General features: G+C 30.1%; 4 protein-coding genes across 7 annotated transcripts; 1 reads left to right on the top strand and 3 right to left on the bottom strand.

Moving 5' to 3' along the window:
- Positions 1–522: 522 nt before the first annotated feature.
- LOC128388044 (homeobox protein Dlx4a-like) lies at positions 523–4,636 on the bottom strand. The gene is made up of 5 exons (XM_053347393.1): positions 3,645–4,636; positions 3,264–3,539; positions 3,063–3,194; positions 2,881–2,982; positions 523–1,698 (listed from the first exon to the last, which is right to left on the bottom strand). Exons 1-5 carry the CDS (start codon positions 3,743–3,745, stop codon positions 1,623–1,625), a joined length of 687 nt encoding a protein of 228 aa, XP_053203368.1. The 5' UTR covers positions 3,746–4,636; the 3' UTR covers positions 523–1,622.
- A 3,629-nt stretch (positions 4,637–8,265) lies between these two features.
- Positions 8,266–13,286, bottom strand: LOC128388032 (tubulin beta chain-like). Of its 2 annotated transcripts, XM_053347377.1 has the most exons (8): positions 13,042–13,261; positions 12,664–12,772; positions 10,839–10,967; positions 10,653–10,754; positions 10,196–10,504; positions 9,517–9,766; positions 9,276–9,400; positions 8,266–9,204 (listed from the first exon to the last, which is right to left on the bottom strand). In XM_053347377.1, exons 1-8 carry the CDS (start codon positions 13,096–13,098, stop codon positions 8,909–8,911), a joined length of 1,377 nt encoding a protein of 458 aa, XP_053203352.1. In that variant the 5' UTR covers positions 13,099–13,261; the 3' UTR covers positions 8,266–8,908. The 2 variants fall into 2 exon arrangements, with proteins under 2 accessions (XP_053203352.1, XP_053203353.1); XM_053347378.1 differs by lacking the exon at positions 12,664–12,772 and having other exon boundaries at positions 13,042–13,286.
- Positions 13,287–17,041: 3,755 nt separating this feature from the next.
- Positions 17,042–18,426, top strand: LOC128388039 (glutamine synthetase 2 cytoplasmic-like). The gene is made up of 2 exons (XM_053347384.1): positions 17,042–17,311; positions 17,381–18,426. Exons 1-2 carry the CDS (start codon positions 17,116–17,118, stop codon positions 18,292–18,294), a joined length of 1,110 nt encoding a protein of 369 aa, XP_053203359.1. The 5' UTR covers positions 17,042–17,115; the 3' UTR covers positions 18,295–18,426.
- A 139-nt stretch (positions 18,427–18,565) lies between these two features.
- LOC128388030 (uncharacterized) lies at positions 18,566–21,816 on the bottom strand. 3 transcript variants are annotated; one of them, XM_053347374.1, is made up of 8 exons: positions 21,352–21,816; positions 21,087–21,163; positions 20,646–20,908; positions 20,495–20,580; positions 19,857–20,380; positions 19,591–19,697; positions 19,371–19,515; positions 18,566–19,294 (listed from the first exon to the last, which is right to left on the bottom strand). In XM_053347374.1, exons 3-8 carry the CDS (start codon positions 20,848–20,850, stop codon positions 18,625–18,627), a joined length of 1,737 nt encoding a protein of 578 aa, XP_053203349.1. In that variant the 5' UTR covers positions 20,851–20,908; positions 21,087–21,163; positions 21,352–21,816; the 3' UTR covers positions 18,566–18,624. The 3 variants fall into 3 exon arrangements, with proteins under 3 accessions (XP_053203349.1, XP_053203348.1, XP_053203347.1); XM_053347373.1 differs by having other exon boundaries at positions 21,087–21,278; positions 21,410–21,816; XM_053347372.1 differs by having other exon boundaries at positions 21,410–21,816.
- Between the last annotated feature and the right edge of the window lie 522 nt (positions 21,817–22,338).

Here is a 22,338-nt window from a genome sequence, read left to right as displayed (position 1 = left end):
AATAACAAATTAACTCCAATAACGATATTGCCGAAATAATTTAAGTTAATTAGTTAGTAACATGTTAATTGGGTAACTAAATTAACTTAAATTGATATCAAATGATTAAAGTGTTTCAATTATTATTATTATTTACTATAAGAAGCTTAAGTTGAGAGGGAAAAGAGAAGAAAAAAAAATTTTTTTTCCAAAAGGTAATCAGATTATGATTCGGAATTCAGAACTTTTATCATGATTATCGTTATCATTATGATGGGAGCTGCGTTATTGTTATCATCCCATTCAGTTGTAACACAATTTCATGTCTTATCATCATCTCAATGATGCTTAAAGATGATGAGGATGAAGAGATGATGGTGAAAAAAAAGAGGAAAAGGAAAAGATGCTAAATTGTTATCATCTCAACATCGTATTTGAATAATAATGTTGTTGGTGTTTTTTTTACTCGAACAAGAAAAAAGATGATAATGGGGGTGGAGAAAATGATGAGAAGGTGAGTTATATAAATGCAGGAATAAGAGGGAGGATGATAAATGGATGATAAGTCTTACTTTCTTCTTCTTCTTCTTCTTCTTCTTCTTCCTGTTAATAGGAAACTTATCAAGTCCTCGATTGTTGAGTTTTCCCTTTTTTCCTGATTCGATTTTGATTGACCATTGATTATACTCAGAAAATTAATCTAATGATGAGTATTGGTTTTACTATTATTATCTGTTGATTGTTGACAATTTAACGTTAATTTGACATTAATTTATTGCCTGTACGTGGTTTTTGATCAGAAAAAATTACCAAGGGACTTGTTTTCAATTTAGATCAAATTAACACTGATTTTAGTTTAATTGTTGTCACCAGTTTCATTTATAATCAACATGTTAACCATAATGTATTTACCATATTGATTGCTGATCAATAGTAAGTAGGAAAAAAAAATTGATTCATTTACAATGATTAATGATGAATGAAAAATTTTCAACATATCATTTTGTTGTTGCTTGATTAATAGTAAATTGTTGTTGATTGTATCCTCGAGTGAATCAATCAGATAATCATAATAATAATGTTACCATCCACTTACAATTGGATTATTGTCTCAATTCAGATTTCAATGGTTTTTTTTGCTTCTTCCTCTAATAACTCAGCTTATTTCATCATGATGATGACAAGCATCATGATAACATGATAAGATATTGAATTGGTTGATATGAAAAGGGTCAATTTATTGTTGATTGTTAAATTGTTAGATGAGTTTCCATTCAATAGTAATCTTTTCAATCATCATCATCATCCTAAGTATTTCAACCTATAAGATATTTGAACATTGATCGAAACTTTCATCAGAACTTTTCGACTTTTTTTTCGAGTCTCCATCAAAATTTCGAGAGAATTTGTTTTTCTCCAACAATTTACTAATTGCAATTATATTTAGACTTTGTATTTGACAATTTATTCAATTGTTTTTACCTGTTGAATGTACAGTTTATAATATTTAGGAAAAGTTCAATGTTGATATGATTTAATTAAGCTCGATAGGTGGAAATTGAAAAGGTTAATTGTTAAAGCTTTTGTTTTGATATGATTAAATTGTTAATTATGTATTTATATTTATGTATATTTTATGTTATTTAATTAGTTGATCCTTTGGTTAATTGATTGTTATCCTTATTGTTGCCTTTTCTTAGCATCTTTTTATGTTTCATCCTGGAGACAAATGAGCAAAAAATGATAAACAATTAACAACAATTAAGTGAAACCATTGATTAGTCATGTAATCATTATCTGGGATCATCAAATTTCACAATTGACGTAAATTAATATAATCAACATGAAAATATTTCATTGACAATTAATTCAAAATTCCGTTGATATGTTACTATGGATTTGTGTTGATATTTTTGATTGTTGGTAAATAAATTTAAAAATAGTAATCAATTTACTTGATTGTTACCAAAAAAAGATCTCTCTCCTTTTCTTTGCCCTTCTAATTGTAATTAGGTAACAATCAGCCGATTTCTAACTATTAATCAATTTAGAAATCTATTTCAAGAGTAACAATAATTAGTTCAACAAATTAAACACAATCAAAGTTCTGGATTTTATTACCTAAGGTAATTAGTTAATCACATTATATATGTTTTCAGATCTCCCGATCAGTTAATTGTTACAATCACTAAAATTAGATAAGTGAATTAAACTAATAATCAGTTTACGTCAATAATTCATTTTACTAATTAGATTATAAAAAATGTTTCTAAATATTAATATGAATCGACTATTAATATTTACCTTAACCGTTTTCAGGGAATTGAAACTTTTTTTTTATTGTCTCTCTCTCACTCCCTTCAGGTAAACTTTTTTTACCTGTTATCAAATATGCTATCACCCTGATCTCATGGTTAATCTGATATTAATAGACTCTATTCAGTTGATTATCTCCATCTAATCCTGCTCTTTATCATCATCATCATCTCTTGATGAATATAAGTTAAGCTTAAGGGTAAAAACGTTTTGTTTTTTTTTTGCGTTTTTTTTTTGCTGCAATTTTGCTTAACCTTTGTAACTATTATTTCAATGAATTACCTGGTTTTGTGTGTGAGTTTCTGGTTTCAATCGGTAAGGAATGAGGATAAAATCATCATGATATCATGATGATAGTAAAGAGATAATACTTTTGGATTTTGCTGAGTTTTTTTGCCAAATATATGTTATCACAAATCCGCATTAAATATCAACTATTAGTATAAAGTAATTGGTTAACAATTTCATGTTATTTGGTTTGAACGGATCATTATAAGCGTAATCATCATAATGATTTACTATCAAAGGTTAAATTTGTTGCTAATTTGATGATTGATAATCATAATTAAATAGTTATAATCTTACCTGCGATTCTGGAACCAGGTTTTTACTTGAGTTTCACTTAGGTTTAAACTTGTTGCTAAATCCAATCTCTCTGGTGTTGAAAGGTAACGTTGTGATTCAAATCTGTTCAAATGGTTGAAAAATTGATTGATTACTTTTTCTGATTGATTAGTTGATTGTTTGTCTGTCGCAATCTTGCAAACCTTTTCTCGAGTCCGTGCAGTTGATGATCTGAAAACACTGTTCGGGCTTTTCGCCGCCGATGGGAAGCAACATGAGTCGCTGCTTCAGTCGCTGCTCTTTGCATGTGTTGAAATATTAAATCATGATGATGACTGTGAATTAGATGATTAAATAAGATTATCTAATTGCTAATGAATAAGTTAAGGTCATTGATTACTTACCTTGCTGAATAAGCTGCAAATGAAGGATGTAACAAAGCCGCTGCCGCAGCAGCAGCGGCTAAACTTGCTGGACCATTCGAGTTGATTGACTGATTGTTACCATTAATCGGATGAAATGAGCAGTAATTGTTTGGTGAATAAGGATTATGATTATTACCCAATGAAGGTGAATTACTATGATTAAGATTATTATGATTGTGATTATTATTATGATGATGATGATAATATGAATCTCGAATATCTTTGATTTCTTGTTGATTGTTTTCCAAACTTTTCCTGCAAAGAAAGTGTATCAACATAAAACAATTTAATCCAAAAAGTGAGATTGCAACAATTAGCCGATAATCAGAAAGCAAGATTGAATAAAAAAAAAGTTCTTACTCTGAAAGTATATCCTTGATGAAAAAAGATGAATTAGTTGATGTAATTAACGAGTTAGAACTTGTATCACTTAATTTAGATATGATCGGATCAACCATCATGATTAACTGTGACAAGCCCACAAAACAATAGTTTTTATTATTAAATGTTGTTGATCACAATTTAAACAAACAATCAAAACAATAAATATCCAAATTGGTTTAATAATAATAAAAAAAATTATGAACCAAATTCAAGGTAAACAAAACAATTTATCATCAGTTAGCATCACCTCCCAGTTATCATTTTTCACTCCCTGGTATAAACTCCCACAGTTTTTATCATTCAGATGAAAGTGAACATCATCCTCATTATCATCCTCATCCTCATCTCTATCATCATCATCTTCCTATTACCTTGTTACCTTAGTAACCTTAGCATCCGAAATTGTTAACGCCTCTAACCTTATGATTCCCAGTTCTTACTGGTTTATCATTGGATAAGCTCCTCCTTTTCCCTTTCTTTCTTCTCTTTCTTTCTCTTGTCATCATCATCATCATCATCATCATCACTATCATCCTCATCCTCTATATTTATATGTAATTGATTAAAATAACAATCGTGTTTATTATTAACTAATAATTCACTTGGATTCGAAGCGAAAGAAAAAAATAAAACTTTTCTCTCTCTCTCAAAGGTTTAGTTTTTTATTCACTTAAGACTTGAAAAGATGATGATAAAATGATGATGACGATGATGATGATGATGATGTTACACATTAATGAGCTGAGTATAGTGTTAACAAGTTTCAATTGAGTGTAAATCATCAACTAACAATGATAATAATCAAGCCTGAATAATGAACAATCAACATGTAACTGAATTAAACTTATCTTCTTATATTGTTATGTTATCATTAAGTTAATGATGAATAAACAATCAACTCTTCATTGTAATCATTGGGAACTACAAACAAAAAAACCTAATTTAACAATCATGATGAAGATGATGATTAGTTTAGATTGATCATCAAATCAATTAGATGATTTAACTTAATTTAGTTAATATTATTAATACAAAATAATTACATTCAATTTTATTCATCTAATTAAATCAATATCAATTTAATTGTTTCACATTTAAAGCTAATATTAATCAGTTGACTTTTATTTTCATTAATTGTTAAACTTTTTTTAACCTTATAATTGTTGCTATTACTAGATGATAATTAAGCTAATTGTAACCAATTAACTATGTACTATTAGTTATGACTAACAATATATATTTTTTTCATATCCAATTGTCCAATAGCCTTAGGGGATTAATTGTTATCACAATGAAAAAAAACTAATTTCAGTTGACATTCAGTTATAATTGTTACTTATTATTATCATTAATTCATAATGAACATAATTACCTGTAAGTTGATTGTAAATTTTAATTTAGTTTACCAATTATAAGAGAGAGAGAGAGAGAGGAGGATTAGCAATATGATCTAATTAGTTAATCAATTTGAATCAAGTTAATTAGCTACAAGAATAAAAATAGTTAATGATAATTTTCAATTATCAATCAGTTTTATTGTTGATCATCAATTGATGATAAATGATTGTAATTGTGTGTTGATTATAATGAATGAAAAGTTAACAATCAAGGAAATGATGATGATGAGAGAGACGAAAAAAGTTTAACAATCAAAATGCTCGTAAAAATAACAGGTAACAAGGATGATGATGATAAAGAAGATAATGAAGATGAAGATAAGGTGTAGTTGTCAAATGATGAAGGATTAAGTCTGTCAGATGATGATAAAGATGAAGATGAAAAAAAGAGATGAAGAAGAAGATAAATTGATGCTCTGATACATTGATGATGATTCTCGTAAAGATGATGATGAAAGTGATGAGGATAAAAGTTGCCAGAATAAAAAAAAAGAGAGTGAGAGAGAGGATATAAGAAGTAGATAATGAACAATCTTAAGTTGAATGTGTAAAGGGGATTAAGATGATGAGGAAGATGAGAAAAAAATTGAAGGATAAACAAAGAGTTGCAAATGAACAATATGAGTTGTTTTCTATGGATAAAGTTTTTCATCTTTGGATCAAATAACAAAGCATAAAATGGTCACAGTGATGATGATCAATACAAATTGATATGAAATTTGAGAAACTGATGATGATGATAATGATGCTGATGATGATCATCATGTAATAACAATGAGCGGATTAAATATAATCTAAATTGACATTGATTCTGCTTCTTAACAACATTACTTTAGGATTTAAAGGATTATCATCATTATTAACTTTCTCTCTCTCTCTCTCCATCTCTTTCTGTGTCTTAATCATGCTCTACATTAATGATAATGATAATAACTTCATTTGATTAGATGATCAATTGATTATTATTATTACTTTTTGCTAGTTAATTGTTTTCACTGTTTAATTCAATTGCAATGGAGATTTTTTCATCATCATTTTTCATGTTACTTTCTGATTGTCATTTGATTTTTTGCTTTTGCTTTTTTTGTGGTGGTTATTAAATGGTTATCATCAATTGGGAATTAAATTAGTCTCTAGTAAATTGTCAACAATCAGTAACTTGATTACTTTGTAAATATTATTTGTCAACATGGAAAATGAATCAAAATGATAAATGTAATAATATCCATTAAATGAGACAATTAAATTGATTAGCGTTTTTTTTTCTTCGTCAAATCAAAGTTGACCAATCGATTGATAATATTGTCCATCTAGAAAATGATGTTGACCTGAATTTGGACACAATTTCGTCACCTCGTTCTCGAATATCTACTAAATGAGTTCTTCAAACAAATTTCCAATTCAAGAACTTGAAACGATAATAATGAGAAGGAGATTCGAGACCTCGAAGTTTTGACCTCTCACCTCGATTAATGATTTCGAAAGTCGATCCTCATATACAGAGAGGGTTTTCCCTATTCTTATGGGTTTCGTGCTTGTTTCCAGATTAAATTACGATTAGATTATCATCTCCATTGGGAATTAGTGTAGTAATAAACACATCAACCACAATTAGAAAGGTTTGATTGTTAACAGTTATAACAATTGTCAAGAGTAATTATGAATCAAATTAAGAGAAAAAGTTTTACAGGGAAAAAAAAGTCCAAACTTATATCGGTAAATGTTGATTAATGATTAACAATTAACCCTGATGAAGTGAATTAACTTGAGAGATAAAAGTTTAATCAGTCCAATCTAATTGTGTGTGTGTTGGAACAACAATTAGTATTATCTAAAAAAAGGATTAATGAATTGTAAGTGTGATGATTCAGCTTAATTGTGTAAACCTTTTAACAATTAATTAAACTTGAAACAATCAATAACAATTTGCTGATTCTTAATTAGTCACACAAAAAGTTAATCTGAAAAGTTAATCTTAAAGGATTATAATTAAAAGGGCCAAAGGTGTTATCACAATTATCATATAAGGTTAACATGGGAAAATGTTGTTGAGCAAAAAAGTTGAACAATTTAATCAACAACAATAAGTAAATTGCTTGTTAATTTTATATCATTATCATTATCATCCTTGGATGAGGGATGAGGGATGAAGATGAAGATGTAAAAACAAGATGAAGGATCAAGGGCTTAGGGCGATTTATACAAAAACATATTAGATTAAATAACTTGAGATAATTGGGAAAATCTGAAATGATTAACGTGAAGGAAGAGGAAAAGTTATCACAATTAAAAAGGGAACAGAATTAAACTTGGAAACCAAATGATTATCATTGTTATTTGATCTCAACAATTAAGGATCAACAATTTATCCCTGGTATTATCCTTAATAGACCAACGCCTTTACAATTATCAACAATTATCAATGATAATCATCATTATCAATTTGAGAAAAATTTTTTTCTTCCAAACAATTAAATGTATTTCATTTGAAAATTGATATTAAACACGTGACCGAAATTGATTGTTCATCATCAATGATAACTGTTCAATTAATGATAATATATTATTATTATTATTATTATTACATTATTAGGATGATTATTATTAACAGTATTTGCCTTGAGGCCAAATGATGATCAAGACAAATGATGATGATGAAAAATTGGTAACATGAAACAAATTGTTGTGTATCAACCTGATCATTGTTAATATTATATTGTTAAGTGCTCTTTAATTTAATGAATCAGTTGATTGTTCAACTAATGAATACACTTGACTCAAGATTATCAATATTATGACTGATCAGATATACTCAACATTTAACTAGATAATATTTTATGTACTATTGATTGTGACTTACTCTCGCTCTTTTTATTTTAATTGTAATTAATTAACTAACGATATTTCTTAATTCTCATTGAAATAGTTAATTGCTCATGTAAATTGTTTAATCAACAATCACAATCTAATTTTCATTCAACGATTGGTATAGACAAAAACTTTTCCCTTCAATTTCAATCGGAATCAAATTTAATTGCACATGGTGATTACTGATTATAATTTAGTAACAATTAAGGTTTTAATTGTTGATTTTATGTCATTTGATTAAAAAAACTAATGGTCAATATTATTAATACTAAGGAGTGAAACTTTTAAATTGTTGTTGGTTTTGTATTGGATAAATAATTGGATCAAGGTGATTAAGGATTTTAAATTTAATTGTTGTCATTGTTAAGTTCATCAATGGATGGAGGTTATCATGATAATGATAATGATAATGATGACCAGTTGAAAGGGGTCAAAGGTAAGAGGTAATACACAAAATCTCAGGAAAAGGTGATTTAGAGGATGAATTGAGATAATTAAGAAAATTAATCTCTCTAATTAAGATACACTTTTGATTGATTAAAGCAAATTAAAGGCTTTCATGTCATAGGAAGGATATTGATTGATATTTATATATAAAAAAAAATGATGATCATCAGAGGTGGGTTGCAGAAAATCAGATTAAATCCAATTAGTGGTTGATTATTTTTTCCAACAACAATCAAACTCATATTGAGTTGAATAAATAAATTAGATCAATTATCAGCAATTCCAATTAGATGGGATTCTCATCAGGCAATCCGTGTTATAATTAAATGCATCAATAGTAATCAATCACTATTGTTTTGGATTCACATTCATGTAATATTTACATGAGTGTATTCATCAATCTCACTGGACTTTTGAAATTGTCTCTTGGTGTAAAATATCACCATGGATATTATGATAATAATTATTACAGTTTGTTTATTGCAATTAGCATTTGTTGATTTTGTATATTATGGATAAATCGTCAATTTATGAGCCATTCTGGTCTTCCAATGAGTAGGCATCTTCCGATTCATCATAATATTCCTCCTCAATCTCAATGTAATCATCTTCCGCTGTGGCTTCTTGATATTGTTGATATTCCGCAATGAGATCTAATACATTTGACTCGGCCTCAGTGAATTCCATCTCATCCATACCCTCCTCTAGGAACCAGTGGAGAAAAGCTTTACGACGGAACATCGCTGTAAATTGTTCACAAATCCGTTTGAATATTACTTGAATCGCGGTTGTATTACCAATAAACGTTCCGGACATTTTAAGGCCTTAAGAAATAGATACAACAAAAGACAATCGATAAATTCAATACAAGATCAACTTATTAATATACTCATACCTCTTGGTGGTATATCGCACACGGCAACTTTAACATTATTTGGAATCCATTCAACAAAATTTGATGAATTCTTGTTCTGAATTAAAATCATTTGCTCATCTACATCTTTCATTGACATTTGACCCCTGAAGGAACAAAAGAAAATAATAAAAAAAAAACGAGATATAATCATTAGAAAGATAATGTCAGTTAACAATTATAATAATTGTATCGATTGAAAGATTATGTATTACAATCGTACCTGAACATTGTAGCTACAGTTAAATATCGGCCATTTCGTGGATCAGCGGCAACCATCATGTTTTTAGGATCAAACATTTGCTGAGTTAATTCGGATACTGTTATATTGCGATATTGTTGCGATAACTTGGCAGTTAATGGTGCAAATCCTGACATAAAGAAGTGTAATCGAGGGAAAGGAACCATGTTAACAGCGAGCTTCCGAAGATCGGCATTTAATTGACCTGGAAATCGAAGGCATGTTGTTACACCTGAAAAAAAGCAAAAAAGAAAAAAAAAGAAACAAGTTAAATTAATAAGAATCGAAATAAAATTACAAGAGTAAAAAATCTAATAGTTACACAAATCGATTAATATAACAACAATTAAACCACAACTAGTTAACAGATTAAAAGTTAATCACCAAGTAAAAGTACATACAATTAACCCAATATCTAGAAATTGTTTAAAGTACAATGATAACATGATGAACATAAATTAATTGAACTGCAAGTGAAAAGTTTTAAGCTCAATAACCTGACAATAATAAAACAATTAAATTGATTGAAAATGATTAATGATTTAGCAGAATCATCAATGGTACACGTTTGTATTATCATCATTATCTGGTTACCCTAATTGTTGTGTTCATCTTGAGGTTTTGTTGTTGTGTTTCTAACCATTGTTTACATATCAATTACCTGACATGGTTGCTGATACAAGGTGATTAAGTTCACTGTATGAAGGTGAAGGAAGCTTTAAAGTACGGAAACAAATATCGTATAAGGCTTCATTATCAATGCAGAAGGTTTCATCGGTGTATTCAATTAGTTGATTAATGGATAAGGTTGCATTGTATGGTTCAACTACGGCATCGGAAACTTTGGGTGAAGGAACCACGGAATAAGTTGTTATGATACGATCAAGATACTCTTCACTTAATTTAGATATTAGTAAAGTTCCCATTCCTGATCCAGTTCCGCCTCCAAGTGAGTGTGTCAATTGGAAACCTTTTTTTTTTGCGATTTAAGATAATTAGAGCAAAAGAATAGGAGATGAAGAGAGAGAAAAAAAGAAAATATTGAACAAACAATTAGTTACGAAATAGAATTAATGAATCATGGTGGTTATCGTGATCGTCTTCTAATCAAATAATACCTTGTAAACAATCACAATGTTCAGCTTCTTTACGAACAACCTCCATGACTATATCAACTAATTCAGCTCCTTCGGTGTAATGTCCTTTTGCCCAATTGTTACCTGATGATTGATTTTTGGATAACAAGAAAAAAAGAAACATGATATTAGATCAATTATATATTGAATATCATTAGATTTAATTACCTGCACCATTACGACCGAAAACATAATTATCAGGACGGAAAAGTTGACCATAAGGACCTGATCGAACCGATTCCATGGTTCCTGGTTCCAGATCAACCAAAACCGCTCTGGGAACATAAGTGTTTGACTCTGTTGATTAAAAATAAATAAGTAAATTGTTACAATTAGTATGTTTTGTAAGGAAAACAAAAGAAATAAATAAAAATCCATCATCATCATCAGTTAACCATCAAAAATCATCAATTGATTATCAATACAATTATAACGGTTTTGTTCAATACTCTCAGTGAGTGGGAAGGTAAATTATCATATCAATTGTTTATCAACAATTATCGTTAACTTTTTTTTCAACAAGAAATTCAATTTACTAAATTAACTATCAAATTATTATAATATAACAATTGACAGGTTAATCAATCAACGATATTAACGATGTTATTTAGATCATCGCAAGTTTAAGGTCAATTAAGATGAAGATGATTAGAAAACAAAAAGATGAAACAAGTTATTTTAACTACGAAAAAGTCAATTCAATTTGTATCTGAACGAATGATTATCTAAATTATTCAATCGATTTCAGGAAGACTATTGGAAAGAAACCAATTGTAATCCATAATTAGATAATTAAATATTCCAAGACAATAAAACAATAATAAGAAGAAGAAAATCTATTGTTTTGATTTTCTCTCTCTCTCTTTTATCATCTTCTTTCAATTCTTTTTACACTTAAATTTCTCTTTCTTATGAGAGTTATCATCATCTTTTTGTTTTCAATTTCTTCATCATCTTCTCTTACTGCTGATGCTTGTTAACAATTCACAATAACATGTTAGGTTATCCTTACATTCAACAAGTTTTCCTGATATAATAATTGAGAGAATGACGCATCCCCCCCTTTTCTTTCTTCTTCTCTCTTTATACCAAGCCCTAAGGTCATCAACATGAAAGATACACAAAATTTTGGGAGTCATGAAAAAACACTGAAAATATTAGACTAACAAAAGCGCACAGACAGAAAAAAAAACACCTTAAACATTGGATATAAACACCGGTGAGAGAGAGATGAAGCTCAAGAGTTTGGGTTGAGTGATTACAATCATCGTCCTTGTTGTTTGTTTTTTGGTTACAATGTTATTTTCAGATTAACTGGTGATAAGGATTAGATTTGAAAGAGAGACTGTATTCAAATTGATTGTAGATCAAGGATGAAAAGGGAGGGGGCAAAGTCAATAGAGAGAGAGAGAGAAAGAGAGGATCGAAATTGAGATGAAACAGTTTCCCTGAAACTTTTCTAAGGGAGACATTGAATGTAAACATTGTGAGTTATTTTCTTTCTTTCTCTCTCTTTCCCACTCACTCTTTTCAGCTGATGATCAACGTGATGATTTAACGACAGTTTTGTAGAGAAAATTGCAAGAAATCATCAACTAAAATTGATACAAAAAATAGTCACTAGATGATAGTGTTAGTAGAAGGAAGAGAAAGATGAAAAAAGACTGCACAGAGAAATCATATGTTCGTATAGTAGGAAGAAAGAAAAGATTAGGATAAATCCAAGGCCTTAAGAAGAGATAATAATACACAAGGGTAAATAGAGAGAGAGAGAGATAAAGAGATGGAGCAAGACACTAATTTGATGATTGAAGTGAAGGTGAAACAATCTATTGGTGGTAATTAAGGTTAAAATTGCAGGTTGATTGTTGACTTTGGGTGAAAATAACATGATGATGTTTGAAGGTGATGAATCCAAATCAAAATTGAACAACACATTGAGATGATGATGATGATGATGGAATTAGTAAAATAATCAAGATGAATGTTCAACCTGAGGCTTCATTGTAATAAACATCAATCCGTTCCAATTGTAATGGTGATTCCTCATGGTAAATTCCTTGTGGATCTATCCCATGTTCATTGGAAATAACCTCCCAGAACTTGAGAGATTATTTTAGTCCAAAAGGTGAGTAAAGGTAAAGAGAGAGAGAGACACACACACACAACCAAGAAGAATGGAACCAGAAAAAAACAAAGAATGACCAGAATGAGATGAAGATAGAAAAAAAAATGAAAAGAAGAAAAAAAAATGAGAGAATAGAAAAATAAGAAAAGTGTAACATTGAATTGGTGTGAAAGGGAAAATGTTATAAGACAATGAGAGACGAAGATGATGGAAAGGATGATGAGGATGAAGATAAATACTCACTTTGGCACCGATTTGATTGCCACATTGACCAGCTTGGATGTGGATGATTTCTCTCATGTTTTTTAGCCACTTTCTTGTTTGACAAATTCAACGTATATCATGTTAGCCTTTTGTTTACGAATGGGAAAAGAGTGACAAATGTAGACAATGAAGGAATAATAGAATCACAGTGAACAAGAAGCACAAGAATGATGATGGAGAGAGAGAGAGGAAGAGGAGGAGGGGAGAGAGAAAGAGGCCAAAAAAAGAAAGAGGAAGAGAACGAAAGATGATAATGATGATGATGAAGATAAAAAGCTTAACTTCTCTTTCTCTCTTCTTTTTATTTTTTTTCTTCTTTTTCTTTTTTTCTATCTTCTTCTCCCTAATCCTTTTCTACTCTAAACATTTTTACGTCACTTATCATGTGATTCTCTTTCTTTTCTTTCTTTTTTTACCTTAGCCGGGAAGAGAGAGAGAGAGAGAGAGAGAGAGAGAGAGAGAAAGGAGGAAGATGATGATGATGAGAAAAAGGGAGGAAGATAAGTAGTCAAACATGGTAAGGGCTACTTTTGGAAGAGAAGATGAAAATTGACCAAGATGAAAATTCTGTTGGCCTACCTGGCGAAAAGAGAGAGAGAATTGATTATTTGTTACTCTTCCTCTTTCATCTTCATCTTCATCTTCATCTTTTTTTTAAAGTCACGACAGTTTCGTTCTTGTTTTTGTTTTTTTTTCGCGTTTTCTTTTTTTTTCTGTCTCAAGTTCAAGGTTAAAAAGGTCATCGTCGGTGATCATCTCGCTATCCGACTTGATCGTTGAATCCATGAGGATGAACCGGTAATAAGTTTCTGGCTTTAGGTTTAAATTACAATTGAAATTGTTTAGTAATTTTCTTGGTGTTTTCATCATGAAATACAATCACTGTGAACGATCATGATTGTTGGTTAGATGATAATCAACACGGAACAAGAAATGAATCAATTACCCGAAAAGATTAAGGTGAGAATTTTATCTTTTTCTTTTCTTGAGAAAATATATTTTCAAATCTCTTTCAAGTTCTATCGTTTTTATTAATTACTTGGCGATGATTCACTTTGATTATTGGTCAACATTTCGATTCACTGCTAATTGTATTAATTAACTAACGGGTTAATCGGATTTTCTCAGTTCTTCTCAATAATAAAAGGGAAAGTTTTCCATCAGAAAATGAAGGTTATTAAAAATCAAGTTTTTCTTTCGCTTGTCAAAAATGTCAACATGATTTAGATTATAACGGTAAATGGAAAACTTTCACTTTCGAAATCAGTTAATTGTTCAATTAGGATGAACATCTAAATTGATTTGTTAACTGTTGATTTTATAGTTAACACTTGGGTTGATTTTGTTTGGGTTAAAATAGGGAAGAAAAGTTAATTGTTTTACGATTTAAATAGTTAAATTGATTTATCGTTTTAATCAGAATTTGCTTACCTTTAGATTGGTTCAATTTGGACGATTTAGTTAATTGTCGAGTGGATGTTGGTAACAGCATATCAGAAAATAGATTAATAATTTGTGCGAGTTGATGACAGTTGATTGAATGGGATTAGAGTTGATTGTTATTGTTACAATTTGATTTAATTTGCTCATTTTAATCCGTTACCATAATGATGAAAATCTTTGAAATTGAAATCAAATCCAATTTTAATTGATCCATTTGTGATCTCCTTAATTGCTTGTCGGTCCTCTGATTGTCCAACTATTTTATTAGCAATCAATTCTGGTGGTTTACCAAATATCCATCAAAAGAATCAACTAATCATTCAGGATAAAAAGCTCAAGTTTCTCAGTCATGATGACCTGAAATCGGTGGTATATGAATTCATCCATAACCAAGAATAAAATCATCTCCAAAAGAACCAAATTCATAAACTGATACAATAATCGATGGACATTTGAATGAATTTGATGATCTAAAGGTAACAACAATCGATGAATTTCAAATGGACAATAATCGTGAATCTTGAGTTTTAATTGACCCTTGAGAACAGCCGTTAATTATCACCCAATATTCACCATAAAGGAAATGATATTTAAAATCAATATTATAATTTCCAGGGAAACGACCACTGATCACTTGTCCTTTGACCGAAATCAGGAAACTAGTTGAGGTCATTTCACCGCTTCTCGAGCTATATCTCTTTCCAATTTCTTTTGATTGATTTCATCTCCAATTTTCTCCACAATTAACTATTAACCCAAACAATCAATTAATCACTGAATTAAATGTATAAAAGAAACAACTTGAATCTTTAAAGCAAAGAGTAAAGAAGAAGAGACCTCAGCTCTATGAGGAAAAGAGAAGTTGCAAAACATTTGGATCAGATGGCGCTGATTACACTCTTTCAATGGAAAAAGAGAAGAGAAATTGAGGACGATGTGTAAAAAGTGGACTTTTTAATTAAGAGTTGATACTTTGTGTATTTGTAGGTCCACTAATGACAAGTCCAAATATATATATTTCTTTCTGATCTGATTAGTAGTTTTCGAGAAAATCGAGTTCGAAGTTAGAACTTCAGGTCAATTTTTCGCAGCAACACCGTATTTTCAGATCATGAAATTTAAAGTTTAAAGACAACTTTTGATGTTCTTTCAGAAAATGTTTACTAGGATAACATTAAAGTATTGATACTGGGACTAATCAAGGTCCATTTATTATAATACAACGGAACTGTGGCCGGAGGCATTTGTGATAATTTTCTCGACAAAAAAATCTGTTGGTTAAAAAGAACATCACTCATCATCAGACACTTTTTCAATGGAAAAAGAGAAGAGAAATTGAGGACGATGTGTAAAAAGTGGACTTTTTAATTAAGAGTTGATACTTTGTGTATTTGTAGGTCCACTAATGACAAGTCCAAATATATATATTTCTTTCTGATCTGATCAGTAGTTTTCGAGAAAATCGAGTTCGAAGTTAGAACTTCAGGTCAATTTTTCTCAGCAACACCGTATTTTCAGATCATGAAATTTAAAGTTTAAAGACGACTTTTGATGTTCTTTTTAACCAACAGATTTTTTTGTCGAGAAAATTATCACAAATGCCTCCGGCCACAGTTCCGTTGTATTATAATAAATGGACCTTGATTAGTCCCAGTATCAATACTTTAATGTTATCCTAGTAAACATTTTCTGAAAGAACATCAAAAGTTGTCTTTAAACTTTAAATTTCATGATCTGAAAATACGGTGTTGCTGCGAAAAATTGACCTGAAGTTCTAACTTCGAACTCGATTTTCTCGAAAACTACTAATCAGATCAGAAAGAAATATATATATTTGGACTTGTCATTAGTGGACCTACAAATACACAAAGTATCAACTCTTAATTAAAAAGTCCACTTTTTACACATCGTCCTCAATTTCTCTTCTCTTTTTCCATTGAAAGAGTGTAATCAGCGCCATCTGATCCAAATGTTTTGCAACTTCTCTTTTCCTCATAGAGCTGAGGTCTCTTCTTCTTTACTCTTTGCTTTAAAGTGAATTCGCTTTGATTATTTTCTGTTTTCTTTTCCAAAATTTGGGTTACCAAGGTGAAAATAACTGTAAAAGTAAACAGATAAATCGAATCGCTATTGAAACAATTACGTTCTTAGTTGATACGATTCATTGAACAGTCCAAACTCGATGGTTCTATTGATAATTTTATTCGTACTTTTCGAGATCAAAATTTGAATTTCATTTACTGTTTTCCTCACTTGATTATCTTAATCAGTCTAGGTGGAAATAGGTGAATAACCTAATTATGAATTCGAGTTATTTTAATATTCAGGTCAATTGGAAAATTTTCTTTGAAACTAATTAGTAGACATTAAATTAAGTGACATTTACTGTCAAATTGTTGATACTTGGGTGATGATGACATCAATACACTGATGTAAATGTAACTTGACAGTGTATATAAAGTGATTGATTGTTGAGAGAGAGGGAGGGAGAGAGAAAAAAAATAGAGGTCAACATAGTAAATGTTGATCTCTGATGAAGTAAAATTGACTTTCTTTTTCATTTAATGATTAACTTTTGTTCAGTGAACATCACAATATAATATATATAAAATGTCAACAATTAAATATAATGTAACGAATTTAAATAGATTCATGAGTCTTCCATTGCGAGATGAACAAGTACAAGTAACTTATGTTTGGGTCGATGGAACTGGTCAATCTTTACGATCGAAATCTCGAACATTTTCATCCATCCCAAATTCACCGAAAGATTGTCCTGAATGGAATTTCTGTGGAAGTGCAACAGGTAATTATGTCATTTTTTATAGCGATTCAATTGTCCAAACTAATCAGTAATCGATCCATCAACTTGCAGGTTTCAACGAAGGTAATGTTGCAACTTTACGATTAATTCCTTGTGCTTTGTACAATGACCCCTTTCGAAATGGTAACGCTAAATTGGTTCTATGTGATGTTTATGAACAAGATGGTTCACCAGTGGCAGCAAATAATAGATTTGATTGTGAGAAATTAATGGGTCAAGTTAATTGTGACCAAGACCCTTGGTTTGGTATTGAACAAGAGTTTACCTTGTTTGATGGGGCCACTGATCGTCCACTTGGATGGCCTTCAAATGGTTACCCTAGTCCACAAGGTCCTTATTATTGTGGTGTTGGCGCTGGAAAAGCAATTGGTCGGGATATAAGTGAAGCCCATTATCGTGCTTGTCTTTACGCTGGTATACCGATAGCGGGTACAAATGCTGAGGTTATGCCTGCTCAGTGGGAATTTCAGATTGGTCCTTGTAAATCGATCGCAATTGGTGACGATCTTTGGATGGCTCGATACATTTTGGTCCAAATCGGTGAAGAGTTTGGTGTTAAAATTTGCTTCGATCCAAAGCCAATTACTGGTGATTGGAATGGTGCTGGAGCTCATATTAATTTCTCAACCAAAGATACACGGTCAAAAGAAAATGGATTAGATACAATTAAGAAATACATAGAACGTTTAAGGAACCATCATAAAGAATCAATTGTGATTTATGATCCATGTGAGGGTAAAGATAATTGTCGTCGATTAACAGGTAAACATGATACTTCCAATATAAATGAATTTTCTTCTGGAATTGGTGATCGAGGAGCTTCAATTCGTATACCCGAGACTGTGGTCAATGAAGGGTGTGGTTACCTTGAAGATCGTCGACCAGCAAGTAATTGTGATCCTTATTTGGTGGCTAAAAGTTTGATCCAATTCTGTCTTATACTTGATAATAGTAACAATGAATAAACATTAGAAAATGTTTACTCATGAACATTTAAACTCTGAAAAACAAAGTGATTAATACTAATCAATAACAGTAACATTCAACTGTCATTGTAATAGTTACATAAATGATACAAGTAAAATGTTGTTCACTTATTTGGTTAACATACATACATATATGATATTCACTTACATTTGTAAATATATCTGATTAAATTTAAAGGTTCACAGAATCACAAAATTTGGAATTTTAAAAGAAAATAACAAAATAAATAAAAAAATAAAACACAGGGAGAGAAAGAGATAGAATGACATTTTATAACGAAGGAGGAAAAAATTTCAATCAGGATATGATTATTTTGAAATGTTATGATCATTTCTATCACTTTCATTTTCCAGAAATGGGATCAGGTTAACAAATGCCCCTTCGCCCTCAGTAGGCAAAAAATGATCACCATTTGAATTTTGTTGATTGTTCTTGGTCAATATGTAGTTGTTGATATTGATATTTTGTATGAACACATGATTGCTGTTGATGATTTGAGGGTTTGTAGATGAAACCAACGACTGAATATTAAATATTTGTTGTTGATTTGGTATTATAGGGATGAAAACGGTCTGATTATCGGGGGCAACTGGGGCTTCAGGAATATATTTTATAATTATTTGATCATGATTGAGCGAACCGTTTTGGTGATTATAGTAGCAGGGTGAGTTAATAAGCAATTTTGGCTGAATTGACGAAGGTGAAGATAATGTTGGCGATGACGATTGTGGTGAAGATAATTCATTCATAGGTGATTGACTGATTGAATTATCAGAATTTACTTCAAAATCAATATCAGTTTCTATTGGATGAGATTGAACATTGTAGTTGTGAGCAGATTGAATATCTGATTGGTTGGGAAGTAAATTGGAGGATAGTTGTTTTATTTTCTCAACGATACTTTCAATTGAACATTTACGAAATTCTTCCGGTAAAAGTGATTCCTCTTTCTTTCGTAACTCGTTTCCTTCGCGTTCACTAAAATACAAGATAAAAAGTTCGATAAATATTCATTTTGGAGGGATGATAAAAGAGTACAGAATAAAATACTTACTCAATTTTAACTGCATGAAGCTTAAAGGTTGGACTTTGGCCGTTTTCTTCCTCGATTACACCGAAAGATTTTACCCAAACAGTGTTTCCAGCAAGAGAGGTCAATCGGTGAACAGTTTCAACGACCTTCTCTTTACGTTGTAATACTGAAATTGAGAATTTTGAAGAAAGAATGGTTAATATTGTTGAAGAAACTTAATTCTCAAACAATAATTACTCACGAATATATTGTCGATAGAAAGATATTCTTAAATCATCAGCGTAAATAAATGAATGAGCAAATTGATTTTTAACATCTTGTGGAAAATAACCAATAACAGCTACCATACTATAAGAAAAACAATTAACAAAAACATGAGATTTTGCAATCATTAATTATTATTGAGAAATTAATTGCGAAATATAAATAGCTAATGAGAAAATAATTGTTGTTGTGCAAGCAAATCAATTACGTAGATTAGTCTGTGAGAGTTAATTGTTTACTTACCGATGATCAGCACCCAGGATATATCCTGCTGGATCCATGTAAAGTACGTACTCATTGATTTCTTTTGTAAATGATGAATGTCGAATAATTTTATCGGATAAAACTTCAATCTGACCAAACAATAGGAAAGGATCTCGATTTTCAGGTTTAGATAACTTTTGACAAACAAAATGTCCATTCTTTTTTCTGGTCACTGTAACACAACGTTCAATAAATGACGATTTAGATAGAACCAATTTACCAGAGATCGAAACCGGTGAACGTTGTAAGGGCGATGTATTCTTTGTATTATGTTTAATACTACAACACAGTTTGAAGTATTTTGATTTCATCTTGTTTCTCAACAATTCTTGTTTAACTGCAAATAGTTTGGAACTAAATTTGACCAAATCTTCAGGTAAATCCAATAGTAAATGAAGTTTTCTTCCGATAACATTTTTAGCACTGTAACCAAATTGCTCGAAAACATCACCATGGGTAAAGATAATTTTACCATCTCCATCAGCGAAGAAAAATGAGCAATTCTAATAATTAGATATAAGATAAATATAGAATATTCAATTAGATAACTTTCGTTAAAGTGGAAACTTGTAGAATTCAAAAATATGTAATAATATGGATGGAAAGAATATACTTACAATTTGTGATCGTACTTGGTTAAAATACTCGAAAAGCTTTTCACTAGATGGATCTTTATTCGTCATATAATCGACGAACTTTTCACCTGTATAACAAAAAAGAGAAGAAAATTAGATTGATTATGTTAACCATTAGTTAACCTTAACTTACTTTTAGCAACATGTAAAAAATTGGTGGCTAATCGTAAGGTATCATTTTTTGTATCTTCAGGTTGACCAGGTAAACTGGTCGTGTTTTGTAGGTACGGTATAATAGATTTTAATTTAGTTATACCATTGTTAATTTCTGCTCGTCTTTTCTCCTCCTCTTCATTTCTCGATTTACGTAAAGGAGTATCTCTCTTTGTTTTCACCATCTTAGACCATCAAACAAAAAGAAAACTACTAAATAAAATATTGGAAATTCGTAATCACCTAAAATAAATGAAAAACAAAAACAGAATAGGAAAAAAAATCGTTACATACATAAAATATTTAGAATAGAATAAAAAATAAAAAGAGAAAAATAAAAAATTCTAAATGGCGAATAATAAATACAAAAAGAGAATAAAGAAAAAAGAAACAAAAAAGAAACAAAAAAGAAACAACTTACCAGCAAATATGATTATAATAGAATGGCAAATGGATAATCACTTGATCCAACAATTAGTAGAATGAAGAATGTAAAGACTAATTAATTTAACAGGGAGAACAATTAACAAAAATAATTAACTGTTTTGATTAATCAAAGTGAATGAGGAAAAAAATTACTTCATTTGGCTCAAGCTCAATGAAGATTCGGGGGCTGCGTAAAAATTTACACGAAAACAAAAAGGTAGAAATAATTTCAAAACAATTAAGTAAATGATTAAATTTACCATTTTAAAGGCTTAGCAACAGATTGACAATCACCGTGAAAATACAAGTGACACTTACGCATACATCCAATTGGAGAGTGAGTTATATGAATAGTGAACTGAACGTGTTGACCATTGAATGGAATTTTAATCAGAATAAATCACTCACGATCTATGTAATTATTGAGGGAAAATGATTAAAGATGATGGAGAAGACTAATTATTACAATTAAGTGAATATTGTGATGATGTAAACAATTGGATGAAAGGGAGAAGAAAACTGAATGGCAATTAAATCAGTTTTTGATGAAGAGAAAAACTTTAAGATTAAATATTTAGATTGATAATTGGAACTGAGAAACAATTAGTTGGTTGGTGATTTTGATGGAAATTTAAATTATCATGGTTAATCAGTTTTCTGAATTTTTTTTTCTGAAGCTTCTTCGTTTCAATTCACTAAGCATGTGAGAGTCTTTGTCTCTCTCACTTGTCATCTTCAGGTAGAGAAGTTTAGAATCAACGAGAGATGTCGCTTCGTGTTGACAATTAACTTTAATTGTTGGGAATCGATTGTTAACTCGGTTAATTGTTTCGAAAAATTTCTTGGACTAAGTTGATGCGAAAATTATGAGAATGTTAATGATAAAAATTGATCGAGTTTCTTTTATAATGATTGGATTGTTTTAATTAGATTCGAGAAAGTGAATAGAAATTTAATTGTGATATCAAGTTTGATGTCTTTTGTATCACAAAATTAAATTAACGATTGTTATTGTCATGTTTTCATAGAAAAACAATTAGTTAATTAATGGAAATTTATGTAAATTACCTTTGACTTGGTTTCTAATGAAAAAAAAAACTTTGATTATTCAATCAAGGAAACACAATGAAATGATTGGATTGATTAATCAATTTGAGTTAATTCAAATCAGTTGGTTGATGGAGATTAATTAAGATGAGTCAATATTAACAAATGAACAATCAGTGAAGATTTGCTTAAGTGGTGGA

Source organism: Panonychus citri, unplaced genomic scaffold (genome assembly GCF_014898815.1).
Source record: "Panonychus citri isolate SS breed McGregor unplaced genomic scaffold, ASM1489881v1 Contig00095, whole genome shotgun sequence".
NCBI classification, from domain to species: domain Eukaryota; kingdom Metazoa; phylum Arthropoda; class Arachnida; order Trombidiformes; family Tetranychidae; genus Panonychus; species Panonychus citri.
The sequence above is the reverse complement of the archived record's forward strand: the minus strand, read 5'-3'. Positions and strand labels throughout refer to the sequence as shown.